The sequence below is a fragment of the Corvus cornix genome, chromosome 2, assembly GCF_000738735.6.
Source record: "Corvus cornix cornix isolate S_Up_H32 chromosome 2, ASM73873v5, whole genome shotgun sequence".
In the NCBI taxonomy this organism is placed as follows: Eukaryota; Metazoa; Chordata; class Aves; order Passeriformes; family Corvidae; genus Corvus; species Corvus cornix.
This window is the reverse complement of record NC_046333.1, coordinates 135,687,906-135,714,206: the sequence shown is the minus strand read 5'-3', so window position 1 is coordinate 135,714,206 and position 26,301 is coordinate 135,687,906. Positions and strand designations below refer to the sequence as shown.

At 38.1% G+C, this 26,301-nt stretch overlaps 1 protein-coding gene across 9 annotated transcripts in view; it reads right to left on the bottom strand.

The window, feature by feature from the left end:
* The window catches only part of OXR1 (oxidation resistance 1), a 276,024-nt gene that overhangs the window by 10,871 nt on the left and 238,852 nt on the right, over positions 1–26,301 (bottom strand). For 5 of the 9 annotated variants that reach the window (XM_010404858.4, XM_039549133.1, XM_010404856.4 and 2 more), the window contains 3 exons: positions 24,878–25,040; positions 5,097–5,177; positions 1,632–1,757 (listed from right to left, as the gene is read on the bottom strand). In XM_010404858.4, the coding sequence (XP_010403160.1) occupies positions 1,632–1,757; positions 5,097–5,177; positions 24,878–25,040 (370 nt within the window). Of the gene's footprint in view, positions 1–1,631; positions 1,758–5,096; positions 5,178–16,270; positions 16,352–24,877; positions 25,041–26,301 lie in introns of those variants that run through there. The other 4 variants (XM_010404857.4, XM_039549135.1, XM_010404863.4 and 1 more) reach the window with 3 other exon arrangements.

Sequence of the window (26,301 nt, the reverse complement as noted above, 5' to 3'; positions counted from 1 at the left end):
TGTATTCGAAGTTAGGATTTAAAAAAAAAGCAACATTTTAGCTATGAATCGTGCTCTGCGTAGACACTTAGACACACACAGGTCTATGGTGCCAGATGGGATCCACCCAAAGAAACAGACGGAGCTGGCAGATACGCTCACTGAGCCACTTCCCACCATTTATCAGTATTCCAAGATAACTGGGGACATCCCTGTTAGCAAATGTGGTGTCCATTTACAAGATGGGCTGTAAGGAGGATCCCAGGAACTACAGGCCTGTCAGTCTGACCTCAGTGCCTGGGAAGGTCATGAAGCATGTCATTGTCATCTTGAGTGCCACCACACAGCACATGCAGGAAAACCAGGGGATCAGGCCCAGCCAGCGTGGGTTCATGAGAGGCAAGTCCTGCTTGGCAAACCTGATTTTCCTCTATGACATGGTGACCTGCTTGGTGGATGAGGGAAAGGCTGTGAATATTGTCCACATGGACACCAGTAAAGCCTTTGACACTACTTCCCACAGCACTCTTCTGGAGAAACTGGCTACTCATGGCTTGGACAGGCACACTGCTTGCTGGTTAAGAAACTGGCTGGATGATTGGGTCCAGAGAGTGGTGACGAATGGAGTTAAATCCACTAAGTGGCCGGTCACTCGTGGTGCTCCCCAGGGCTCACTACTGAGGCTGGTCCTGTTTAATGTCTTTATCAATGATCTGGACAAGGAGATTGAGTGCATCCTCAGTCTGCAGATTACAACAAGCTGGGCAGAAGTGTCAACCTGCTGGAGTGTAGGAAAGCTCTGCAGAGGGATCTGGACAGGCTGGATTGATGTACCATGGCCAGCAGTGTGAGGTTCAATAAGGGAAAGTGCCAGGTCTTGCACTTGTGTCACAAAAAACCCTGCAGCACTACAGGCTGGGAGAAGAGTGGCCAAAAAGCAACCCAGAGGAAAAGGATCCAAGGGTGCTGCTTGAGATGGCTGTGCATGAGACAGACTGTGCCCAGGTGGCCAAGAATGGCATCCTGACTTGTCCTCCTGGACTGAGCACTGTTGAGGCCACACCTTGAGTATTGTGTACTGTTCTGGGGCCCTCACTAAAAGGAAAACATTGAGATGCTGGAGTATATCCAAAGAAGGGCAGTGAAGCTGGTGAAAGGTCTGGAGAGGACTGAGGGAGCTGGGGCTGTTTACTCTGGAGAAAAGGAGGCTCAGAGGGACCTCATCACTCTCTACAACCACCAGAAAGCAGGTTGTAGCAGTCAGTCTTTTCTCCCAAAACAGGACAAGAGAAAACATCCTCAAGTTGAGCAACTGGAGTTCAGGATTGGATCTTAGGAAAATTTTTTTCAGTGAAAGGGTTGTCAAGCATTGGAACAGGGTAGCCAGGGAAGTGGTTGAGTTACCTGTGTTGAAGTATTTGAAGGATGCATAAGACATGGGTGACATTTTGGGAAAGGGTTTAATGGTGGACTTGGCAGTGATGAGGTAACAGCTGGACTCAGTGGTCTTAGACAACTTTTCTAATTATACACAGTTTATTTTCTTCTATTTAATATCACCCAAGGTCTTCTAACTGGTGTGTTTTACACTATAGTCACAGCATTTGTGACACATTAATGTACAAGAATAAAAAATGACATTAATTTCATACCTTTTCAATTTGTTCAGGCTGTAGTAATTCACTTGGATCACTAAGATTTGGCCGAAATGCTTCAGGCTCCAGGTCTGTTTTGATATTTGTTGCCTGTTTTGAATTGATATCTTCTCTTGTTGTTATCTACAAAAAGAATAGCAAGAAAATAAGTATTTGCCAGCCTATTGACAGAAAAGGTAAACTTCACAGGTTTAAAATCATGCAGTTATCAATTACACAAGTCCTTCGAAAGTTTAGAAATCCAACAGATTTGATCTGACCAAGATTTCCACCGTTTCCAATAGCAAGCTGGTACACAACTATGTAACAATAACTTACATAGACACCTACACAGAAGAAAGCTACAGCTTTATGCTAAAACAACAAACAGTTCTCATACACAGCTGAAGGGCTTCAAATGCCTTTCAGAAGATACTTTAAAAAGTTCTTGCATTTTAATACTGACATAGCATTCTAAGTGTAATTAAAAAAAAAAAAAACAGGAAGAAAAGGAATTAAAACTTCAACATTGACATTTCTCAGTAGTTTCTGAATCAATAGTCTTTTAGAATACTTAAGAAATTTTTCAGATATGCAGTAGACATCTGGGAAGACTGCTGTCATATATTTTGAACAAACCATCTGACTGGAGCCTTAGGAGTAGTGCTGCTCCATAAGCTGATCTGCTGAAGTACTTATGGGAATCAAAGAAGAAAGAATTGAGAGGGCGGGGAGCGGAAAGCAGCAATAATACTTCAGTTGCATAGAGAGCACTGAGGTCTGGCAAAGATGCACTATTCAGAAGGGTCCTGCAGTAGTTTAAAATACTTGACTTACATATCTACCCTGCTGAGTGTAGATGGCAGATGCCACAAAATCCCTCATCAGATGTAGCTCACAACAGCTTCTTACCCCAGTCAACATTCACTGGCACTTTCAAGTTAAAGTGCCATGTCTTGATAACTAGCTGCGATCCAAACAGATTTCCATCTATAAATCCAGCTGCAGGGATATTTAAAACTTGCTAGGGGGTAGTGAAATCTGACAAAGGAGTAGGACAAAGTGAGGAAGTTAGTAAGATAAGCCACTGCAGCAAGACTTATTAAAACGTTGAGAGATTTGCTAAAGAAAAAAGAAATCTCAACAAGATTAAGTGCATCTGAATAATTTATCAGCCTAAACCAAGTTTCACTGAAAGCCCGACTGTCCAAATTAAAACCTGAATCCTGAAAATTTCAAGAAAATATCTGCCAAATCCAGTTTGCCACATCCCTCCTACTCTAAACATACAGGACACAACTGCACTATTTCACAATATCACCATGGTAAGCTTTGCCAACCTTTTGTGAACTTGCTTAGTTAATTAAAAAAAAAAGCCAAATCAAAGAAAACTCTGAAATACAGATAGGAATATTTAAACAAATACAGCCACCTGAGCCAAAAAGAAGGACACTCCTTTCTTCCCCCTCAAGAACTATGAAAAAAGTTCCTATCACAAACCCTTATTATTTAAAAATAGCCTTATAAAGTCAACATATCAAAGTATATTCATACAGTAACTCAATCACAGTATTAATTCTAAACCCAAGAAAAGGTGTGCTTAAATTGAGTATAAAGCAACAAAAAAGCTCAAGCCTTCCTTTTCTCAATGGAAAGTAACAAGAACTTCCAACATGGACTATGCACTAATTTCCGTATCACAACACAAAATATGCAATTATCCATATAGCTTCATGTACAAGATGACCTGCACGCTGCTTTACAGAGTGCTATCTCTAAAATGTTATTTTATAGTCCAAATATTTTCCACCTTAAATGCCTTTCATCCATCATAATACTGCTTCAGCTCCAGAGAAGTTCAGCATTGTTCAACTGTAGAGCAGAAAGCTTCTTCCCTTTGTTATTCTTTAATTCTGATTAAAGACCACTGTGCAAAACATGAATAATTTGGATTCAAGTGGTGTGGGGAACTGAGTTTTTTGGTTTAGAGTTTTCATGGATTGGGGTATTTTTTCAGTTGGATTTTTTTCCATTATTATTATTATTTTATTTACTACTATTATTATTTATTACAGTAAAGCAGTTTTCTTCTAGGAAAAACGCTGCTTTGTAGAAGCAGTCAAAGAGCATCTGTTCAAAACAATCTGAGAGAAAGCACTCTAGCTGCAAAATTTGCAGATTTATTTCCCACCAAAGCTGGACAGAGCAGACTGACCTATAGTAAGATTCCAGGGGCTTCCAAGATTGGTAAATGTCACACAGTCTATACCACATTTGAGACCACAACTCAAATGGCCTCAGAGCAGAGAGTTTATAGGCTGTAACCCACCACATCAGATTTTTCTAGTCAGCCTAAACTTTGAGTTTGGGCGTACCAGGTGAAAGGTATTTGGAAAGAGCTCCGACACTTCCAGAATATTAATACATGGATTCTCCGCCACCACTTGCCAAAAACAGAATAGTTCTGTTCTCAAGTGGGAACAATTTTTTTTTTTTTTTTTTTTTTTTGCAAGATTTCTGACTTTCCTATAACAGGGCAGCTTTTGGGTTCAAGGTTCATGCTCATTATTGATCTATGTAATTGTACTACTTACAAAACATTTTAAAGCAATTAATTACTGATTATTAAACAAATAGAAATAAAAAAGCTATGAAAATGTTTTCTTATGTGTAATTACCTAATAGGTAAAAAAAGCCAAGATCAAAGAAATAAAAAAACCAGAATAAAACATTTTAAATTTTCAGCAGCCAAGTAGTAGAGAAAAACAAAATACTCAATGCTTCTAAGGAAATCTAAGCTATGCTTTCCATCAGTAAGGCATGTATGTGCACAGCAGCTAACAATTTTATAACACTCAAAAAACTATGAAACACCTAAAGAGAATGCAAATATCAGTTTCAATCCATATCCAGAGACCTCCAAAAATCCAAACTGCTTTCAAAGTACTGTTTTGTGCGTACGTGTATGACCTTTGACATGTTGAACTGCCTTAGTTACCTGCTTTTATAATGGGAAAAATACTTACCTATTTCACAGAAGTTGTGAAGCTTCATACTTGCCATGTACTGTGAGATTCTTGGTGAAAGATTCCTATATAAAATTAAACACCCGTGCAACAAGGTTTTGGATTCTTCACCTGTTTTGCATTCTTTTTAGGGAAGCTTCTAACACAACACACCAGTCTAAAGTAGAAGTTAAAACACAACACTGCAAGTCAAGCAGTACTGAGAACAAATTGTCAAATTCTAACAGAAAATTCCTGTGTGAAAAATGTGGAAGTAGTAATTCCATCATAAAATTACTGATTCCATCATAGAATTGCACAGTTAAACACATCCAAAACAAAGGAATTTTCTGTTGGATCCTTGTAGTGCTGTAGACAAGACAAACCCACTGAGTGCAGGACTTGCCCTGATCCAAGACACTACAAAGAAAGATGTTTTAGTATCTGGAGACGGGGTTTAAACTACTGAAGAGGGCACCTGGAGACGTCTGCAGAGTGTGCGCAGTTCTTCGCTATTTAGAGCATCGATCCTGCGGTGATACTCAGCCACTGACACTACCTGAATATGGAGACAGGAAGACAATAATTCCACTGACAGTTGAAGAAAAGTAAAAAGGTATGAAAGAAAAAACTGGAGGAGAGTAATGAAGGGAAAATGCGCAATGACAACAAACAAACAAGAAGGGCCAAGAGATGTTTGTTTCTGCAAGGACAATGCACATGTAGGTGATTTTAGACATATGAGTAAACACAGCAAGATTACAAAATAAACACTGAGGGCACTAGCAGTCAGATATCTCACTGATCTAGGATGAATACAGAACTGATATAGGAGTGCAAAAAGTTTCCAGTATCAGGATGCTAAATTAAAAGTCAATCTGAGTTGCATGCCTTAATCCAAACTCTTCAGCCCAAGGTCCTCTCAAACATTCTTTACACCCAGATTAATGAATCCTGTGAACCTGGTTTGCTTTCCTAAATGAAGACTAGAAGCAAATCTCAGGCTTCTCAGTAAGCTCTACCTCTTGTGTCTGGCAGCAAAGATACAGTTATAGACAATGTAGCAGGAGTACAGTTTAATAACACCCCAATACCACCCGACAATATCTTTACCCTGGACTTTCTATTCCCCTCCAAAGCTTCAGGAGTTGCTCATCTGTCAACACATTCACTTCAAATGGCATCTCCACTTTGGCAGGAGGTGTATGGCCAGAAAGTCTTTAGTCAGAAAGCTCTAGAACATGCTGCTCTGGTGCAACAAGCTGACTAAAGGACTACAACAGTCATTTTGATGTAACTAGAGCAAATAATGTGATTTTGAGAAAAACTCAAAATCATCATTGATATGAAAGCATCTTAAAACAGCTGGTGGAGAGATCAAATGGATGTCCCATGTAGTAAGAGCATATTAAAAACTTCTAGAGCCTACCACAGTGCAAAGGAAGACAACCACAAGTCCAGCAGCTCCCCATCTACCTGTCCCTACTACAAGGAGTTTGGCCAGATACTCGCCACTGTCCTGAGTACAGAGCCCACAGTCATGCATGACTGGCTCTTGAGCAGCGATGGTTCACTCTACCCCATGCAACTGCAAGGCAAGGAAAAAGGAATACTTGTGACATCCAGCTTTATTACTGAGTAATTCGTAATTACTAGCACTCAATTTATTCCATTATTTTTCTATTGTTGCCTTAAAATATATCAAGAATATTGTTGTAAATTGTATTGGCTTGTGCATTCTCAGAGTCAAATAGCTATATGTAAAGTTTTAACAGTATTACACTCAAACATGTAAGTGATAGTGTAGTTTTATCCTTTTATTTGCTATGACACTTCTTTGCAAATTTACACTGTTCACACCAGCAACTTTCAAACATAATCTTGAAAAGCAGTAATGTGAGGACCCTTTTGCCTTATTGCTTCTTTAAGCTACACCATACTACATGTGAGGCAGTAGGTAATTTATAATACACCACAGATGTCTGGTTACTTAAGGAGATTCTTGAGAAAAAAAATCTCAAAATCTCTGACACCATTATAAAATTTTTTCACATGGTGGAAATGTAGACAGTTTTATGGGCAATGCCATCTTGCCTTCAACCTCTCAAATACATACTGTCATCATCCTCCATCTGTGAATTGCTTATCAGCTTTTTAACTCAGAGATTGACCTTTTCATATGCCATGGAGTTGCCTTATTTTTCTTCCTTGAGAGAAACATGACTACCTATCCAAGTACGTACAATATAATAGCTTCTTGGCATGCTGAACCTGTTGCACACTGTCACATTCCATTTGTTTTGAGAACAAAAGCCTGCATAATAACAGACTGTTGGTATGCTATGATAAACATCATAAATAGCACGTCATAGAATGTCAAACCACCCACAGGAAAATTAAAGGAAAAGAGGCCACCCTTTCACACCCAGTGCTTATTTTAAGTATACATTCCATACTAAGCATATAGTCCGTACTAAGTATACAATCCATACTAAGTTCCATGAATAAACCATAAGACACTGTCTCAAGTTTATCCACTCATCACTGAACCAGGCTTCAAGAGAGTACGTTAAGATACATCAACCCTTCAAATGCAGCACCGGGACTTCTGTTATAATGCTGCTGGGGTTTGACACTGGCTAGAAGCCAGGCATCCACAAAAACCCCATTTATTCATTCTCATCTGCTATCATTGAGCAGAGGAGGGGGGAAAGAAAAACAAACCAAAAGTCTAATGAGGTGAGGTTAAGGATTAGGAGAAAAACACTTTAAGGCAAAACAGGTTCAAGACTTAAACAGTATAAAGAAAATTTATTACCAACAGAATTAGAAGAGGATAATGAAAACTAAAATAAACCTTTAGAACACCTTTCCTTCCCAGTCCCTCTCTCTTTTGCACCAACTGCACAAGGAGACAAAAACATGGGGTTTTGGTCAGTCTTTCACTTCCTAAAGATCTTTCTTCGTTATGCTTAAGGAAAGGAGTTTCTTTCTTCTGCTGTGCCGTGGGATCCTTCCCATGGGAGATAGTTCTCTGCAACCTTTTCCAATGTGGTTTTAACTTTCACAAATAGCAGCCCCATCTGACCTGCTGTAACATGAGTCCCTCCCACGAAGGGTGCAGTCTTCCCAAAACTGCACATCATGGGTCATTTTAGTTCATGGGGTTTAGTCTTTTAAGGAGAAGCTGTCTAGTTTGGAAATTCTCTCTTTCTCTGGAAGCAAGGGTCCTTGCTCTCTGTTTGAGTTCCTCACTAGATTACAGCTTTTCAGTATCCATGCGCTCCAGCATTGAGTGCTTTTCCTCACGGGCTGCACGTGGATCTCTGCATCCCCCCATGCACTTCATGAATTACAAGGAAACAATTTGTTGTATTATAGTCCTCACAACAGCTTATAGAAAAATCTCAGCTCTGACTCCTGGTGCACCTCCTCCCTCTCCTTTTTTTCACTGACCTCGATGTTGGTTGTCCTCACCTGTCCTCACTTCTCCCTCTTCTCTGACTCGGAAGAAAATTGTTGTCCATAGGTACTATTGTTCTCAAGTTCTATCAATTGAAAAGTTCTTATAGAGCTTCGCTGGGCTGACAAGGTTGATCTTGTCTGTGCTCCATGTTGGGGAATTGTTTGCCATGTTTTCCTTGCTGGCCACATGGTCCCCAGTGGCCCCAAGAAGGCCCCAGCGGCCACACTGGGATCGCCCCTGGCAGCCGCCTCACCACCCCTCGGGAGAAGAAAGATAACTTCCCGCAGTTTTTCTCCTTTCTTAAATATGTCATCACAGAGGCATTACCAACTTCTCTAATTGGGCTAGTAACCTGCCCATCATCAGAGCCTTCAGTGATTGGCTCTGTGCTGGACATAGCAGAAGTTTCGAGCAGCTTTTCTCCTGCCCACCAAAAGACTAGACTGCTTTTAAACTAACACAAATGCCTATGGTTTAGGCCAACATGCTTTATTCCTGCTTTGCAGTGGACAAGACTATGTACTTCTTCATTAAATGAGCTACAGAATCTCAAAGTCACATTATGTGTAAGCTTACTAGCAACTACCTTCAACTTCATTCAGGAATTGAGATACATCTTGCAAACAGACAGCACTTTTTCCCTGCCAGGCTCAAGAGCACTGTTTTGAAATGTTAGTGGTAACATTGGAAGTTTATTCTTCTTTATAACCTGGTTTAATTCACAGTCTGCTTATGCTATTTCCTCTTCCATCAGAATTTCTTCATGCTCCTTCCTTGTAGTTCTACTAATCTTCTAGTCTACTTCACCAAGCTAAATAAACCAGTGTTTTCTTCCCTCTCCTGCCTCCATCACCTGTATGTCTTCCTATCATTCCCAGACCTACTTCTACCTCATTCTACTTTGAACTTTGATTCTCAGATGCAGAACTTAGTCTTTCATATAGTATAAGAAATACCTAGAAAGCAAGACATTTCATAGATAAAAGGTAGATGCAGATTCATATTCAGCACACTGGATTATAGTTTTCAGTACAAAAATGCTTCTTAGTAATAAAATTCTTCCATTAAAGTAATTAAGTAAAGGTCTACCAATATGACTTTGCTATGTGCTTTATTTACTATGCTATCTTTACTATGACATATCAGCTTCTGGTTTCCTTGATAACCAAGCTAATTTTTGAGGATGAGGAAGTGTTCCTGAAGGACGCTGTGTTCTCTCTCTAGTTGTTTTCTGCTTTAAAAAGAAGGAAGAGAGAAAAACAGCTAAACTTCTTATGGTTAATCTGGGCACTGGTTGGAATAGAGCAAAACAATGTGTATAGCCTGAATCGTTAGTGTGCTTCAGGGTGAAAAGGGTTCTGCTTTGGGACTTGAAACTGTCTATTGCCAATGATACAACACTGGGAGGAGCTGTTGACTCCCTCAAAGGCAGGGAGGCCCTGCAGAGAGACCTCGACAAATCAAAGGACTGGACAATCATGAACCACCTGAAGTTCAACAAGGGACAGCGCCGGATTCTGCACCTGGGATGCAGCAACCCAGCACAGACAGACTGGGGAATGAGATGCTGCAAAGCAGTGACATGGAAAGAGACCTGGGGGTCCTGGATGATGGAAAATTGGATATGAATCAGCAGTGCCCTGGCAGGCAGGAGGGCCAAGTGTGTCCTAAGGGGCATCAGGCACAGCATCACCAGCCGGGCAAGGGAGAGGATTGTCACACTCTGCTCTGGGGGTGCACCTCAAGTCCTGGAGGTAGTTTTGGGCACCACAACATAAGAAAAGTTTAAAGCTCTTAGAGAATGCACGATGAACAGCAACAAAGATGGCAAAGGGCTTTGGGAGCAAGCCATATGAGGAGTGACTGAGGTCACTTGGTCTGCTCAGGCTGGAGAAGAGGAGACTGAGGGGAGATCTCACTGCAGACTGCAGCTTCCTCGTGAGGGGAAGAGGAGGGGCAGACACTGATCTCTTCTCTGCAGTGATCAGCAACAGGAACTGTGGGAATGGCCTGAAGCTGTGTCAGAAGAGATTTAGTTTGGATATCAGAGGGTGTTTGGGCACTGGAACAGCTCCCCAAGGAACTGGTCACAGCACCAAGCCTGACAGAGTTCAAGAACTGTTTGGACAATGCTTTCAGGCACAGGGTGTGACTTTTGGGGATGGTGCTGTGCAGGGCCAGAAGTTGTGATGCCACCTGGATTTTTACCTTTTTTCTTTTGTATATGTTCTGTGTTTTTTGAACATATACTTGTAGCTCTGTAGTCTGTTATCGTAGCTTCACTTCAGTATTTTCCTAGGCAGAAAGACAAAACAAATTCCAGGACCCCTATGCTATCTTGGTTCTCCTTAGAAACCAAGGTTGAAACCAGCTCTTCGAGACAGTTTTATAAACAAAGCCTAGTCCTCATCTGAAAGGGGGAGGATTTATAAGGTGCTAGGGCTGGGGAGGATTACTTCACTGGGCATGCTGCTAATTGGGGAGCTCTTGTCAGATATGCTAATTTGCAGAATCTATAGAAGTTGTACACATGCCACGCAGTGGTGCATCTTCAGTGTTTTCCACCTGACAAACTGTGCACCTAAGGATCCTTATATAAAGGTACCCCCTTTTTATCAGCCTAACTGTGTCTGGCTCATATTTCTAGGACCAGAAAAAAACGCAGCAGTTGGACTTGATCCTTGTGGGCCCTTTCCAACTCAGCTTATTCTGTGATTCTGTGATTCCAAGTTTGAAAAGACATGGAATATATCTTTAGAGATCTAATACTACCTGCTGTATTCACATTGGCAGCATTGATGAAAAACCATGGGATGAATATGACTCATGGTATGACTCTTTCAAGTTTGACTCTCTACACCATGTATATGCGAGTTAAGCACTTAGCACAACACCCAACAGTTTTAATATTTAATGCAGTAAGTCGAGGGTTTGCATACCAATGATTCAAACAATCAAGAAGCCAAGGATTCTCCTTTCGGAGAAATTCAGGTTTCTAAACTTTGTTTTTCTGAAACCATGTCAAAAGTACCTAACTTTTACAAGTTATGCTGGTCACTTGCAGTGAATGAAACTGAAGACAAAATTCCAGATATGGAACATTTTTTGTCCTTCAGGAACACATATGAAAATGCAGTTAAAATTGTTCAATGTATGATCAGCCCCTTCAGCCCCTGGTCGTATCATCCTGCTACAGACAAGATGTTAAAAAAAGCTTTTTACACCAGTGAGGGATTCCTCAGTTTATCAAAGTCACAAGTGACACACCCCACTAATGCCTCTTTGCTAACAAGGAGGAGGTTTAATTGCTGCCCTCAAAACAAACACAGCTAAACTGTCAGAGCAAACAAGTAGCTGAAACTGTCTCCATCGAGAGAAAGGGAGGGTCTTATCAGAGCTGAAGAGTGCTTCTGAAAGATAAGAACAGATAAAGCTTAACGGTATAAATGGCTCTCTTAACAACTCTGAACATGACATTAAAAAAAAACAAGTATTAAGAAAGAACACAAGCTGAACCATTTTACTTTGAATCTTAATACATAGGTGTAAAATCAGACGAACTGTAAACTTTATGAATATTAATTCTTCGAGATTCAAAAACATTCCAGGATATTTAACTGAAGGAAAAGAAAGCCAATGTAGTTTTATTAGGCCACTACAAAGTTACTTCAAAATACCTTCCAATAAAAAGGTGCCTATGTGAACTGAAAGCTGCTATGAGTATTTTAAGAGAAAACACTAAGTTTATTTTTCAGACAAATTTAGTTTCCTCCCAAAAATATTAGAAGGATGGAAAGAAGACAACGTGCTCCAGCACATCAAATATGATTATTTGGGATATATTGATTACATCACAATAATGCATTAATTCATGGGGTTTACCACAACAGATAAACACTTGTGACGTATCATTTGAAAAAATCCCAAACCTTAAGACTAACTTAATTTGATTCATTGGTAAGCATGTGGCTATCTATTTTCTATTTTGTGTGGTTTTCAGTCAACTCAGCTCCCTGTCACTCTACTGGTGACAAGGAAGGGAAGGCATGACAGCTGGCCATTTTATGCAGAGAAGGACCATAGAATGACAGTAGTTCTCTGGTTTGGCTGGCAGCACGGTTCTTTCTCTAATATTTTTAAAGCTGTCCCTCTCCAAATGTACACCAGGGTGTTTTCCAGGGCAGGGACAGAAATGCTGAGAAGTTCACATGACAGCAGCATTCTCCCTGTGACCAGTATTGTCCCCAGAGCTTTGCAGGATGAGCTGTTAAGTATCTGCCTCAAAGTGCTCTAAGCCTACAGCAACTGTACCAAGCTGTAATTAACATATACTGAAGATAAACGGAAGCATCTGCAATAACCAGAATAAATGAACTTGAATGCAATCAAACCCTGAAGCACACAAAGTGTTATATCAAGTCTGTAGACCTTAATAACAAGCTATTTTTTTCAAGATATGAGAAAACACTCATATGAGAGATATGATAATGCCAGCAAGATAACTAAATTTAACATGCAAAACATTAAACAGTTTAGGATGTTTGTGCAAAGAGCTAAGGTTTAAGAAAATTACTTTCTTAAAGAGGCAGGCCAGAAAACTTTACTCATTTTGTCCAAACAAAAAAAGATCTGTAGCAACACGACCAAAAAAACCCAGCTGCCTTGCAAAACTATTTAAGGAAGTTTCAGCACTAGCAAGCAGAGAAGCCAGAGAGAGGTTCAGCTGCTGAAACCACAGCATCTGGTGCTTGAGCTCAAGCTGCCACTCCAGGAAAAGGCAGACTGAGCAAGGGTACACCTCAGTTCTGATACTGCCCTGCAAAGATCCTCTCAGGTGTGACAAGAAAGCATTACACAGGCTTAGAAGTAACTGAATCATAGCCCAGTATGAAAAAGTTTGTCTCTTACTTTAAGCAGAAAAAAGGTCTATTAGGATCAATTTCGATTCCATAGGTCATTAAAAGCACACAGGAAAAATGTAAGCCTTTACTACTCATTTGATTTCTTTCAACTTATAATCAACCTTTTCGAAAATTCCTCTGCTACTCTGACTGCATTTGTCAAAGTAGACTAATATTTCACAATTATTAAAAATGTAAATAATATAACACCCAATAATTCAGTGGAAGAACTATAATCATAGAATAGCTCAGGCTGGAACAGACCTTACAGATCACATAGCTCCAACCTCCCCGACATGGGCAGGGAATCTTCTGCTACACCAGATTAGTCAAAGCCCCACCCAGCCTGGCCTCGAAGACTTCCAGGGGTGGGAATTCCACAAATTCTCTGGGCAACCTATTCCAGTGCCTCACAACCCTCAGAGTGAAGAATTTCTTTGTAGTATGTAATCTAGACCTTTCCTCCTTCAGATTAAGGTCCTATCCCCCCTCCAGCTCTCTTACAAGAGAGCCCCTGTAGGCTCTGGAAGAAATGCCATAATGTGTCCCCAGAGCCTCCTCTCCTCCAGGCTGAACAGCCCCAACTCTCTCAGCTTGTCTTCATAGCAGAGGTGTCCAGCTGATATCAAAACACAGCTCTTGGATCAATTTAGTGGCCCTCCTCCGGACCTGTTCCAAGAGGCCCACATGGGAACATCCAGTCATGGCATGATGTATAAACCCCCAAATTACCTAGGACAACAAGTATGGCAAATATCTGTCACCAAGGAAAGGTTCTAGGCTTAGCGATCTGTGTAAGAAAGTACTGGATTCCACTCTGGTTTTTTATTACTAAAAATATATCATTAGTTCATTCTATGACTCTAAAAAATTACTATGGAAAGCTGATTTTAAAAATATTTCAGTAGTATTACTGAATTGATGCAACCTTGCAATTCTGACATCCACAGAGAAGTACTAAGTCCTCATCTTTCACATGTAAGCCCCTATTATTATACCTTCATAATAGCCAAAGGAATACAGGCATTAGCTTACCAAATAAAGTTAACCAATAACTCAAAACGTCAGAAGTTGTGCAAGTCTCAAATAATTCAAGTTACTAAAACTATTTGCATGCTAATAACTTGAGAATATAAAAGCCAAAGATCAGTTTTCACTGGTTTTGTCCCCTTTGGCTATGCAGCCTATCCAAGCTGTGCAAAGCACAGACATGCATTCCCAAAGAAGGCAATCCATCTTTTGTTCTCTTGCATTGTTTGATGTCTTTTGTCTGAAATGCTTTGATAGGAAGAATCATTGCCTGCATTTTTGACATTCTAGAAACTTACTGGCATCTCTTGTACTGCTATAAAATAAAGAGACAGAGTAAATACCAAACATTTACTAAAACATGGGAGGCTGACATTACTGGCTTTTTAAAGGGGGCGTATAATGCACCAGTTGGTCACCAAAATTTTGATTTCTTATCCTGGGAAAGTACCAAACACCTTCAATTCAGCCCAAATTAACTGTATCATCAAGAAAGTAACAAAGGCCTTTCAGGTAAATAATCTAGGGCAAGTTAGTTGCTTCAAGTTAGCATTTTTGTTTTATTGTATCACTTCATTTAGTCCAGCAACTGTTATTTCATGTCAGATGAGTTATCATCCAAATTAAGAACAACCACTAAAGAGAGATTTAGTCAGAAACCTGTACACTTTATATGCTGCCACTATCCTTAATATTCTTTCCACTGTCTTGCTTAACAAATAATTATACCAATATGCCTTTTTTCCTTTCTGTAGAAATATTACACTTACACATTAGGTTTATGAACATTCATTGAAGAAAAAACCCAACTTCAAGAATAGAGCTTTTCTTATCCACATAGCAACATTTTAAAAATATCCTCATATGTAGATACTTCTGTACCCTCTTTTTCCAGTTTGACTTTTTACATGTTAAAATAACCTGTTCTCTACCTCTCTCACAGCAAAGTGGATCCTTATTCTCACAGAGTCTTCTTCAGTTCAAACTGTCCTTAAAAGCTGATAAGTATTGTTTTTATAACACAGCTGGACTTTGGCTGAAGTTCAGTATTGGTCCTAAGGGAAACAATTACAACAAGGGATACTACTACTTTTTAAAATATCTGTGCAAGTTATACCTATTTAACTATGTATATAGATATATGTTAAAAAACACATTCTTGGTAAACTAAACTTCAGATACTTTTTACACTGCTACAGGGTATGCTAAAATAACATTTCAATTAATTTAGATATTATATCTCCATTCTATTCCACCACCACAGAGGAAAGTTAAGAGCCTATTACTTCAAAACTGTGTTGTTAGGAACACACATTTTACAGAATCATTTGCTGCAACAAGTCAATTTCATATTTTGCAAGTATCCTGGCTACAAATAAAGATAAAAACAATACATAAAAGATAAAGAATAAAACCCTATTAATAAATAAAAAATAAAACCCCAATTCAACAGCACATTGAAAGAAGTACGCTTCAAAACCCAGTGATGTGTAATTCTTAAGAAGAAGACAGTAAAAAGCCTGTCACAAGGAGAGTCTAAATGAAAACTATCTTCCAAATTTACCAGTGAGTAAAAGCACAAACAAGTATATTGTCAGGATCATTTCTTCCCTATCTCAAGATATCATTGTTCTGCAAGTCTCACTGAAAATCTTTTCCTTTAGATACTACTACATATTAAATAGTACTGCAAAGTCTGTTTGGGGAAAACAACACTGAAAAAATTCTATTCCCTTTCATAAATCTAATAAACTGCAAAACCAATGTTATTGGTCCCTCCTTTTCATTATAAATGTGAGAATGGGAGTACAGCAGACTCATGTCCATGAATTTAGAAGTATTATCAGACCTTCATATGGTTGACTGGCTTCTGAGAAGGTAATGGTAAGTCAGGAAATTTCCACTTCTCTAATTATATGCCCATGCAAAACTCCTGTTCCCGGTATTTAGCTATAAAGCACATTTTTTTGGTGAAGAAATGCATTACTCCAAGGGAAACAAAAGGAAAGGAAAAAAAGCTGGTGGGAAAGGAAAGGAAAAAAATCCCACCTTAAAACTGCTGAACCCCTTAATGCTCAAAGTAGTTTCTCTTACCTAATGCCAAAGGAATACCAGTAATTAGATTATGTTCCAAAGATAATGAAAATTTTTGACTCCTGTTCACACATTCAAAATTTAAACTTACAGAAACTGCCTCTGCACCACAACATTTAAAGACTGCAATAACAGACATGAACATACTACACTGAAAATTACCAGAGTGCATTTATGATTAACTGGCTGGTGCTTTCTTCCCTTCTTCCCATACCAGAGACGAGACATTTCCCTTCTAAAAATAAAATGAGACTAAAAAAAGAAATGAAACAAAAAACATGGTTCAAGGCTGTTTGAAAGCATTCTCTGTACCTGCTGTCAGCTCCAGGCACAGGGAGAGCCCCACGACGCTGTGACAGGATAGTTTGCTGGACGCTCACATTTGACTGACAAGGCAGGGAACAAATGAGCGAGTGTTCAGCAAGGGGATGTATCGCAAATGATGACGATACACAAGGAGGAAGGTTTCTTGCGCTCAAGTGTGGTTGCAGAGCACTAGTTTGTTAAAAAGGGGAAAATATTTAAAGATACAGAACTGTTATTAATATAAGATACGGAATTGTTTGTACACAATACTGGGAAGCACAAAAATAATCCCCAAGAACTGTGTGCAATATTCTGTTACAACATAACTGTTCATAAACAATTTCTAATGGTAAAATGTCTGCATTCAATATTAAACTAATAGTTTGTCTTCCTTATGCTGACAACTGTATATAAACCCTATCAGTCATTTCTTAGAGTCCAGAAGAGTGGTCAGTGAAGATTTAAAATATTATTTAAAAAAAAAAAAAAAGGGTTTTAAAGCATTCAGAAACTGTTAGGCTTGAAGCCTTTTCAGTTTGTAAGCTACAAGAAGAAAATTAATTCTTTTGTCTGTTACCTAAATTTGCTATATGGGTTAAATGCTAGTCCCAGCAAGAAAGTATTTTTGGAATCATGATTTTTGTTTTTCCCCTTAAGAAAGGTTGTTTACTTAAACAGGCATGTGCAACAGTAAAAAGCATGACAACCCTTCAAGAATTTCTCTGTAGTAGCACTTGCAGTCTTTCTACCCCACACCCAAAATGAAACATCCCCTTTCCCCCATCCAACATCCCCCAAAACAAACAACAACCATCAAAAAAATCTCCACATCACCCATGCTTCAAGTTCTGTGCAGAAATATTAAATAGGCCAGGTCAGCAACACAACAACATTAAATCATTGCTCACTCAGGCTGTTGCACTGTGATCTAAAAGCCAAGATGTCCAAGCAGAGAAAACCAGGACCAAAACTTGTATTTTACTGCCAACTTTATAATGGAACATCTCGGCTTGCACTAGTGTATAATATTCTTTTTGATAAAATGTTTTTATTTTTAGTAAAACCTTTTCTGGGAGCTGGCATCTCTAAAAGTAAATTTGTTCTAACTTATCAGAACTATTAAGGTGGGAAGTAAAAACATTTTTATTACTGAAGCTGGGATTTAGGAAATTCAAATATGTAATAATACACTACATATATAGCCAAATGGTGTACAATTCCAATAATAAGCCATATGCCTATTTATGTGCTTGAGGTTTTTTGTTGGGTTTTATTTTCAAATAGTAAGTGAACTAATACTGAGGGTTAAAACAAGAATGAAAACCAGAAACCCTTAAAACTGTTTCAAATGAGAATTACCATCAATACAAAAATATAATACAAGCTACAGACATCACCCCCTTCTCTGCCAAGTCTGGGCAATCTTAAAGGAATGGAGAATATGCAGAAAAAATATTTCAGACTTTCTCTGGAAAGGAAACCTTTAAAGCAGAAAGCAAAAGCTAGCAATACAACTAACTCTTCCACAGCCTATTTTATCAGTCATCTATTCCCTGCCCTTCAGAAAAATAAAAATTCCTCCCTAACACTAGCTAACATGTTGTTTCTCCAAAGCTGGGAAAGGAAGAAAAGAATCTGATGAACTGAATTGTTTTTTGTCCTGCAACATTTAATCTTAAACAATTCTAACAATTTGTTTATAAGTTTCAAGCTTCTCTTTAAAAAAAATGGCTTTTCCCAGAGCTTCTCAAAAGGATTTTGAAAACTTGCTCAAAAGAAAAGAGAGCAATAAAATTCTGTTAGATCTGATTACTCACTTTTTCACTTAATTCCAGCTGCAAAGTTTAATGGGAATGATTGCACAAGTAACTTTATGAGACCTCCTGACAGTCTGTTTTGCTGCTCAGTCCTGCAGCAGCAGCCACCCCCATGAGCTGGCAGCTGCCCTCAGCTGGGAGCATCTGCTGCAGGGGGAGGGCAGGAGAACCTGAGCAGCACCAAGAAACAGCACACTAGGAAAGTGGCAAAACTTGTCACTTGTGACAGATCTCAACCCCAGCCACAGAAAGAAGCCCACATGAGAAATCTGACCCCAGTAGCACCACTTGGTGAAAGATTAATAAACTGTCCTTTTATTTTTTCATGCATTTGGGGATTACAGTATCTGTTAACTGGAATCAGAATCTTGTATCTTGCTGCAATTAACATAGGCCTTGCCATCACTGTTCTTAATAAAAGATTCTAGTGAGGAGCACCAGCTCAGATCTGACACCCATGCAGAACAGCAGCAAACACATCAGAGCATCCACCTATTTCTTACATAGACAATAGAGCAACAGAAAATGTATCTAACTACACTGAATGCTAATCTTGTTATTGTCATTGTTAATTCATAACCAAGATACAGATCTCTATACAGTCAATGTGCATAGTCCTTTTCTGTAATTGTACCTCCCAATGTTGTTTCTTCTAATAAACTAACCTGTCTCAAAAAAATACTTAAGTAGCAGCAGCAAAAAAGGAGAGTGACAACAAATAAAGATACAACTTATGGAATGTCTTATTTCCACTCCAAACCAATTACCTGGTTTACACCTTTTGCCATACCAGATTTCAAGTTATCAGCTGACAAGATTTCATAACACTGAAACAGGGTAGTAAGCATAGCAACCTCAACTTCAGAAGGAAGGCTGGACACTGGATGTGGAAGAAGGTTTTTGCAGCTGGATAAGATGAAACTATTTTGTTTCACTTAGTCACTAACAGTGTCCTGATACCACAGAAACAGAAAAGTCGTGACACTGAATTCTACAATCCTTACATTTAATAATCATGCTTTTTGAGTGAGGTTACATTAAGAAAAAATATACTTCCTGTGCTCCAACCCCCTTAAGAGACAGAAGTTAGCCCAGAACAGTAACAGGACAGGCTGGAGGGGCATAATTACTCAGTTTATTTGCAATTTGCTGTTGATTCCACATGAATAAGTGTCAAGTTCAGGAGCAATGAAGTTAGAATGCAGTTGAAATTAAAAAAAAAAAATACAAAATCAGATACTGGCTTCTATACAAAATTACTACTCTGTCTTCTACAAGTGGGTCTTCATAAAAATTGTTGCAGGTGAAGCTAATGTGGGATTACAGCCAAATGATGTCTGATCCCTTTTCCTTTTACGGGTACAAGAAACACTGAAACATTACAAAAAGCTACCTCCTGAAGTGTCAATACAACATGGACTGGCACAGCTTCTTAGTTGGCTGAGAAAGTTTCCGTAAGAAAGGAAGTCTAATTTGAGTAGTCATCGTTTGTTTCCTGTTAACAGCTTAGGGAAAGGGAGGGGGAAAAAAAAGGAAGCATTTTTCCATTACAAAGTTTTCCTGAGGATTTTCAAAGGTTTGCTGAAAGCCATTAAGAATCTCAAAAGCACAAGCTTTTTAGCTGAATGGCTCTGCTTTAACTCTTAGCAGAGGGACCATCCCAGATCCCTCTATTAGATACATAAAATAGCCATCAATTTCAATTGCACGTTCATAATTCCAACTACAGGACAGCTCCAAGTCATTGAAACCTCTGAATTTTCACTTACAAGTTATAGAAAGATTCAAAATAGATTAAGTGGTGACAATAAATACAGCAAAACAAGGAATACCCTAATGCATGAAGTTGAGAGACAGTACAATATCACTCAAGTTAATTGCAAAAGCAAGAATGAAAGTTACCAATCTCTGCAAAGAACATTGGATCATGTAAATGGACACCAGAGTCCCTTTCTCCAACCAAAATAAATTAACAGAAACATTTCTACTATAGCATATGACTACTGGGATTGAAGAGACTCATCCTCCAGTACCAGAGCAAAGCCTATTAAACATTCTGTGGTAATGCACAGCAACACATGCATAGTGACACATCCAATTTCTTAACTGACAATACACGATGTAAAAATCAAATAACCATCTAGCTTGTATATCCAATTCATTATCATAAAGAGACAGCCTTTCAAGAAACATATTGGAAAAAACATTCTTATTCTGACGGCTGTTACATTGGTGCATCTTTACACATTCTGTGAAATGTTTCATTCAAGAAGCCTACAGGTTTCAGCCTTCCTCTTCTCTCTGCTGATCCAGTATTATCCAGCTTGTCGCACAGCATTATGTTCATACCACATTTTAGAATGCAAGACACAACAAGCAGATGTTGCACCAGCATCCAAGCACTGAAGTATAGAGTTGGGAATGGAAGCAAATTTATAGAAGAAACATGATTAAGAATACAAAAATTTAAGACAGCAGTGCATTCTAAAACTGCAATATCCATTTTAATATAGAAATGTTGTAGAATCCAGTCCAGATCCAATAAAGAACTTAATACCTGAAAAAGGTTTCAAGACTGGGATATTGGACATAGGTGCTTATCTAACCAGAGACAATCACTGTTTGTGACCTTCACGTTTCCATAAATGCACAGAAATAGAATTCTGAGACACTCCAGAAGTTACAGCTTTGTTAATGTTGGAATGCTGAGTGTCCAAGTCAAATACCATTTCAAGAAGACAGAAGTTCAATTGCAACTAATGGTTTGATCTAGTAAGCATTTTCAAACCACATCTAAAGTTCTAACTGAAATTCAGTTGGATGCATTACTACAGCATGCTGCTTTCCAGAAGCATTCAATCTTTGTTTTCTACAGACATTCAGTAGGCAAAACCAAAGGTAATCACTATGAAATGCAAGTTCAGAACATGACTCACCATGTCTAGGAAAAAATATTTGCAAGTACCTATCAACTCATGCTTCGTTTTGGAGATTAACTCTTAGACTGTTTTAAATCAAATTAATTTTCTGTATTTCCTCCACAATGAACAAGTTAATGAAAAAAATGAAACAGATGAGCTTTCAACTACTTTAAGACCAGCTTGGGGGTCCTAAGACAAAAAATTTCCTGCTTTCAAATATCTTGTGAATGAGTATTTAGATTTACATGGACCTGAAGTATAACTCCATCTTGAATAACGGCAATGAGATCAAATGACAGGGAAGGGGAAAGGAAGAACCAATGCTTTAAAAAAGAATTACTCTAATGCAGAGGAATTCAAGGGTTTTCTTAACAGATTTCAGGTTTAAATAGAAACCTACTATATACACAACTTGAACTTAAAAAGGAAACAAGATTAGACCATAAGTACCAATGAAGTTGCTTCTGAGACACTGCATAACAGAAGGAGTCAGCTTGCTGTCAAGTCTTGCCATGTTTAGATGCATATACAGAATATGCTTTGGAGAAAGAGTTTGTTTATTAACACATAACAGTACTCATCATATGTGCTGACACATACAGAAAGCCATTAGCACTTGAACTTAGACACATCAAGTAAAAAAAGAATACCATTATAAATATACCTTTACAGGCCTATAGCTCAGTACAGATGGCAAAAAAACCAGCACCAAAACAACCCCAAAACACAGCCAAAACAAACAAACAAACCAACCCAAACGACCCCACACAACTCAAAACACCCTCTTCCTTGGTGTAAGCCCGTTCACTAAAGCACAAGATAAAAGACATTTGAGAAAAATGGATGAGGATAACACAACTGAGAACTTAGCATCACAGTTTAATTCCTTAGATAGTATATCAAATAAAGTTGTTGCCTATTCATTTCTAGTGGACACCAGAGACAAGTCTTTAGCATGGACTGATCTTAACTGAAAAAGTATCCTTTTCAGAAAGCTTTGCAAATGACACAGGCTGGGGCCTCTCAGGAAGACAGACACTGAGCAACAACATCAGCAACAGCAGCTCCAAGGCGCCTCAGAGAGATTGTTTCGAACTCTAAGTAACTGTGAATTAGTCACCTTTACTGATGGTAATGTCAGACAGCAGTAGATTCACAGTTATTTCTTCTAAGTCAGTTATCTATCAAGGGTGCAACATTATAAAATGAAAAAGTTAAAGGATTCACTGGAGTTTTTTTTCTGACACTTTGTACAATGTAGTATTTGATTATGGTAGAAGCAAGCATAAGCAGACAAAAACTGAAGTTAGAGTAAGAGTTCAGTCCTATTCACTGATAAACTTAAATAAACCAACATCTACTACTTGTTTCATGTTACTGATCTTTGCCTTTGCTTATTCTTCCCATATTTTCTTTTCCACTAAACAAGCAGAGGTTTTCTCAAAGTCTATTGATAAAAAGCTGCACCTGAATGTATTAACAGAACTAGCAAAGAAACAAAAGCTGTTTCAGAGCACCACACCTGGGTTACCCATTAATCCTCTTCCCTGTTTTTCTAGTTTTAAGATACTGTACAATGACAGCAGGGAGAACACTTTTTGGAAAAGAAAGGTACTCTACTACCTTCATCCTTTGGTAGATCAACAGTACTTTGTGATGCATTTCCACTTCCCTTCCACCCCAAGTTCTCCCACCCTTGTGATCTGAAAAAGGCAGCCTGTTTTTCAGCCAAATACCCACAAAAGACTTCAATTACACTGTTCACCTGCTATTTTAGATTGCATCGGGAGCAAAAACTCACAGAAGAAAAGCTTGTTGCATTGAAGGAAGGAAGGATACTGATCGACAATAATCACTGAAATTAAGTGGAAATGACTATGACAACAGCTACAATTCCCTGTATTTACTCATATTTTTTAGCATACATGTCAAAAGCCACTAAACACAGTTTTATGTAATGACAGGTCAAACCATCTGGTACTGTCATTTTGGATTAAAAAGTTAGTTTTAAACAGCTTTCAGATTCGTGCTAAAAGTCAGTCACAGGAAGTCACATTACTCAAACTAAAATGCACAAAAGACCACATTAGCATATTTCTTGTACTTGCATAACATTTTTTTTTATACAGTTATCCATCTCACTAATCACACTAACTTCTAAATTGGAAAATTATTATTTGATAATATTAAGAGAACCAAGCTTGGCAAATTTCACATAACACACAGAAATCACAATATTTTTGAAATGTTTCCTATGACTGTTTCCAGAGAAGACCTAAATACAGACTTAAGGTGTGGCCTCATTCTGTGGAAAATAACTTACAGATTTTAATACTTGCAAAAAATGTACTGCCTCAACTATCTTCAAAAATAGCTTCTAAAATTTACAACATTCAATAATGAAAAATTCTTTTCACTATATTCTATAGAAATTATTCTGTAATTATATTAAGGTGCTAAGCTACTGAAGAGCTCACTAAAAGAGAGGTATACTGTGCTTTAAACTATGATATAGATCACTTTCCACTGATCCCCATGCTCCAAAAGGCCAAATTTCAAATGACCAAATACTTGTAAAGGCTTTGAGCAAGAATCAACAAAATACACTGTTGGTAAAAATACTCGATACATATGCTGGAAATATGAAAGTTCAAAAGATATGTTTTTATGATATTAATTTCAATGTCTCAAAGCAAAAATGCTTCATGCAACATCACTGAGCTGAAGGGAGTGTGTTTTGCAACCACGGCCTAATACTTCAACTAGCTAAGTTTGAACTCTGAATTCAGAGTTCTATGGTTCTAACTTTTGGAGCTAAGCAGAAAACTACTACCTGTCATTAGACTACTGCAGTTCTTTAAAATTTCTTTTACACTCTACATGAAACACAAGTGTAGACTTCCTTAATTTCAACATGTTCCACTGCAAGGTGGGGGTAGGGGAAAGAAAAACAAAAGAAATCTTACAGTCAGAGATTGCAATTGCTGTCCCAAGACTCAAATTACACAGTGCTGATGGGATACTTCTACAATATATATAACGACAAGAATCATCAAACTTTTGACCAACACTTGAATGTACAAGACTAGAAGTGCTTTAACTGCATGTACACTACAAAACAAAACCATGCAGACATGTAAAGATGTGTCCATAGAAGCACAGTGGACACAGATTCACATGAGAGAAATGTGCTTATTACAAAAAAAAAAAAGAAGAGATATTTGCAATTACAATATATTTCTAAAATTCACTCAACATTTTAATGCATGAATAAGTTATAACTGACAAATTCATTACTAAATTATTGAAAAGACATGTCACTAATAGCTGTTCTTTTCCTCTTTTGTTGTCCCATCCCTTTTTTAGAGTCTTACCAATAAACACTGAACAATCCAGATACATGAATAATAAATACCAGGAAACTGTCAGTTTATGAGACTGAAAATTAAGTCTGCAAATCCAACGTCGTTACTATACTCACATTCCTTTCCCTAGGAGGTTTAAGTTACAATTTGCTCCACACAAAAATGCCTTGCAATTGTGAAATGTTGCCCTGACCTGATGTTAGAGCAAAGCATTAGGATGGCATAAATTGAACAGCCATGATCATGGTAATCAGACTAATAAAGTGCTTTGTTCATCCTCTTGGAAAATACTTAATATTATTTTAATATATTCTTATGAATGCATGAAAAAAAAAAATCTTTGACACTGCTCTTCCTTACCTCCCATTCTTTAGCAGCATCCTCAGTACTAGATTCTTCACTAGTTTCAGGCTCTTCCTTCTTTTTTACCACTATAAATCCAGGTTCCCGAAGAGACTCCCCAGTATCTTCTGCATATATTTCTGGACTCCACTGGATAAAGAAGACATACAAGTGATCTGTCCTAGAAAAGTCAAGTTATGATACAGGAAAGAAAAATAAGGTGAGTTTTAGGTAATGTCTAATAATATTAAGTATTTAAGGTTAAAATAAAAATACTATTTAATATTTTACTAGATATTAGAGACAGATTTTGGAAAAAACCTAGCTAGTTCTTTTTTTAAAAATTTTTAAATATATGAAGCTGACTGGAGAAAAAATGAGGAAGCAAGTTGGCAATGCATTAGCTGTGATTTCATATACAAGTACAGTCTTTCAACCACTTCTCTCCTATCGGATACCTTTTCTTAAAACTGAAATAAATCTCAAAACACTAAGACTTTTCTATTTTATTTAGAAAGAGTTACATAAAACCAAACAAAATTGGAATTTAAAAATGTCTGCATGTCTGTTTTCCCCACTCCTGAAGAACAGCTGAACACTTCCAAGACAATCAAAATTATACAAATTGTGGGAAGTACTACAGATGTGAGGGAATATGGATGGGAGGGAATATGGCTGAAAGCATCAACATATATATATATATATATATACACACACACATAAAATCATGAAATCACAAACTACAGACTATTCTAACCGCAGTAAGTACCAAGATTCAAAGTTACCTCCTTTTAAGTTATGTGCCACAAAATGGCATTGTTCTCTGGTTTAGAAGAGCAAATTCACAGACAGAAGTTATTTGCAATCCTAACAGATGTCAGTCTACCCTGTATTTGCTGCAGGTGCACAGACAGAGAAATCAGGAAAAGGACTTGCAATGCATCTACTAGTGTCTCTTCATCATGGAAAAGAGATTCAGAGCTAGAGCCTTATGACTCTGGTTACAAGAGTTTGAATATTCCTATGTCTTTCTTCACAGATATTTGCTACATCTGCGTACCATAATAGCATGAAGAATAATACTTGAACCTTTTTTCCCCCCTTCCATAATAAATCCTTGAAAAACTGAACACTGGAAAACCAGCAAGAGATACAGAGCTGCAAAGTCTCTCAAAAGTACAGTTACATTTTTCATGTGCCCCTGCCTAACAGGATACTGCACACAGGTATGTAGTAACAGTCTCTGAACAGGGTCAGTTATTTAAAATCACCCTCGTTAAGATTAAGGTTCCTGGTTAACAGTGATGAAAGGGAAAAAAAAAAAGCAAATTTTTCTCTGGCAGTAGGAAAGAACAAAACATTCTGGATGCATTAGGTTAGGTAAATTCTATCATAGAAGTCCAAACAAGAAGCTGCAGGTTCCTCATGCACTGTAAGAGGTA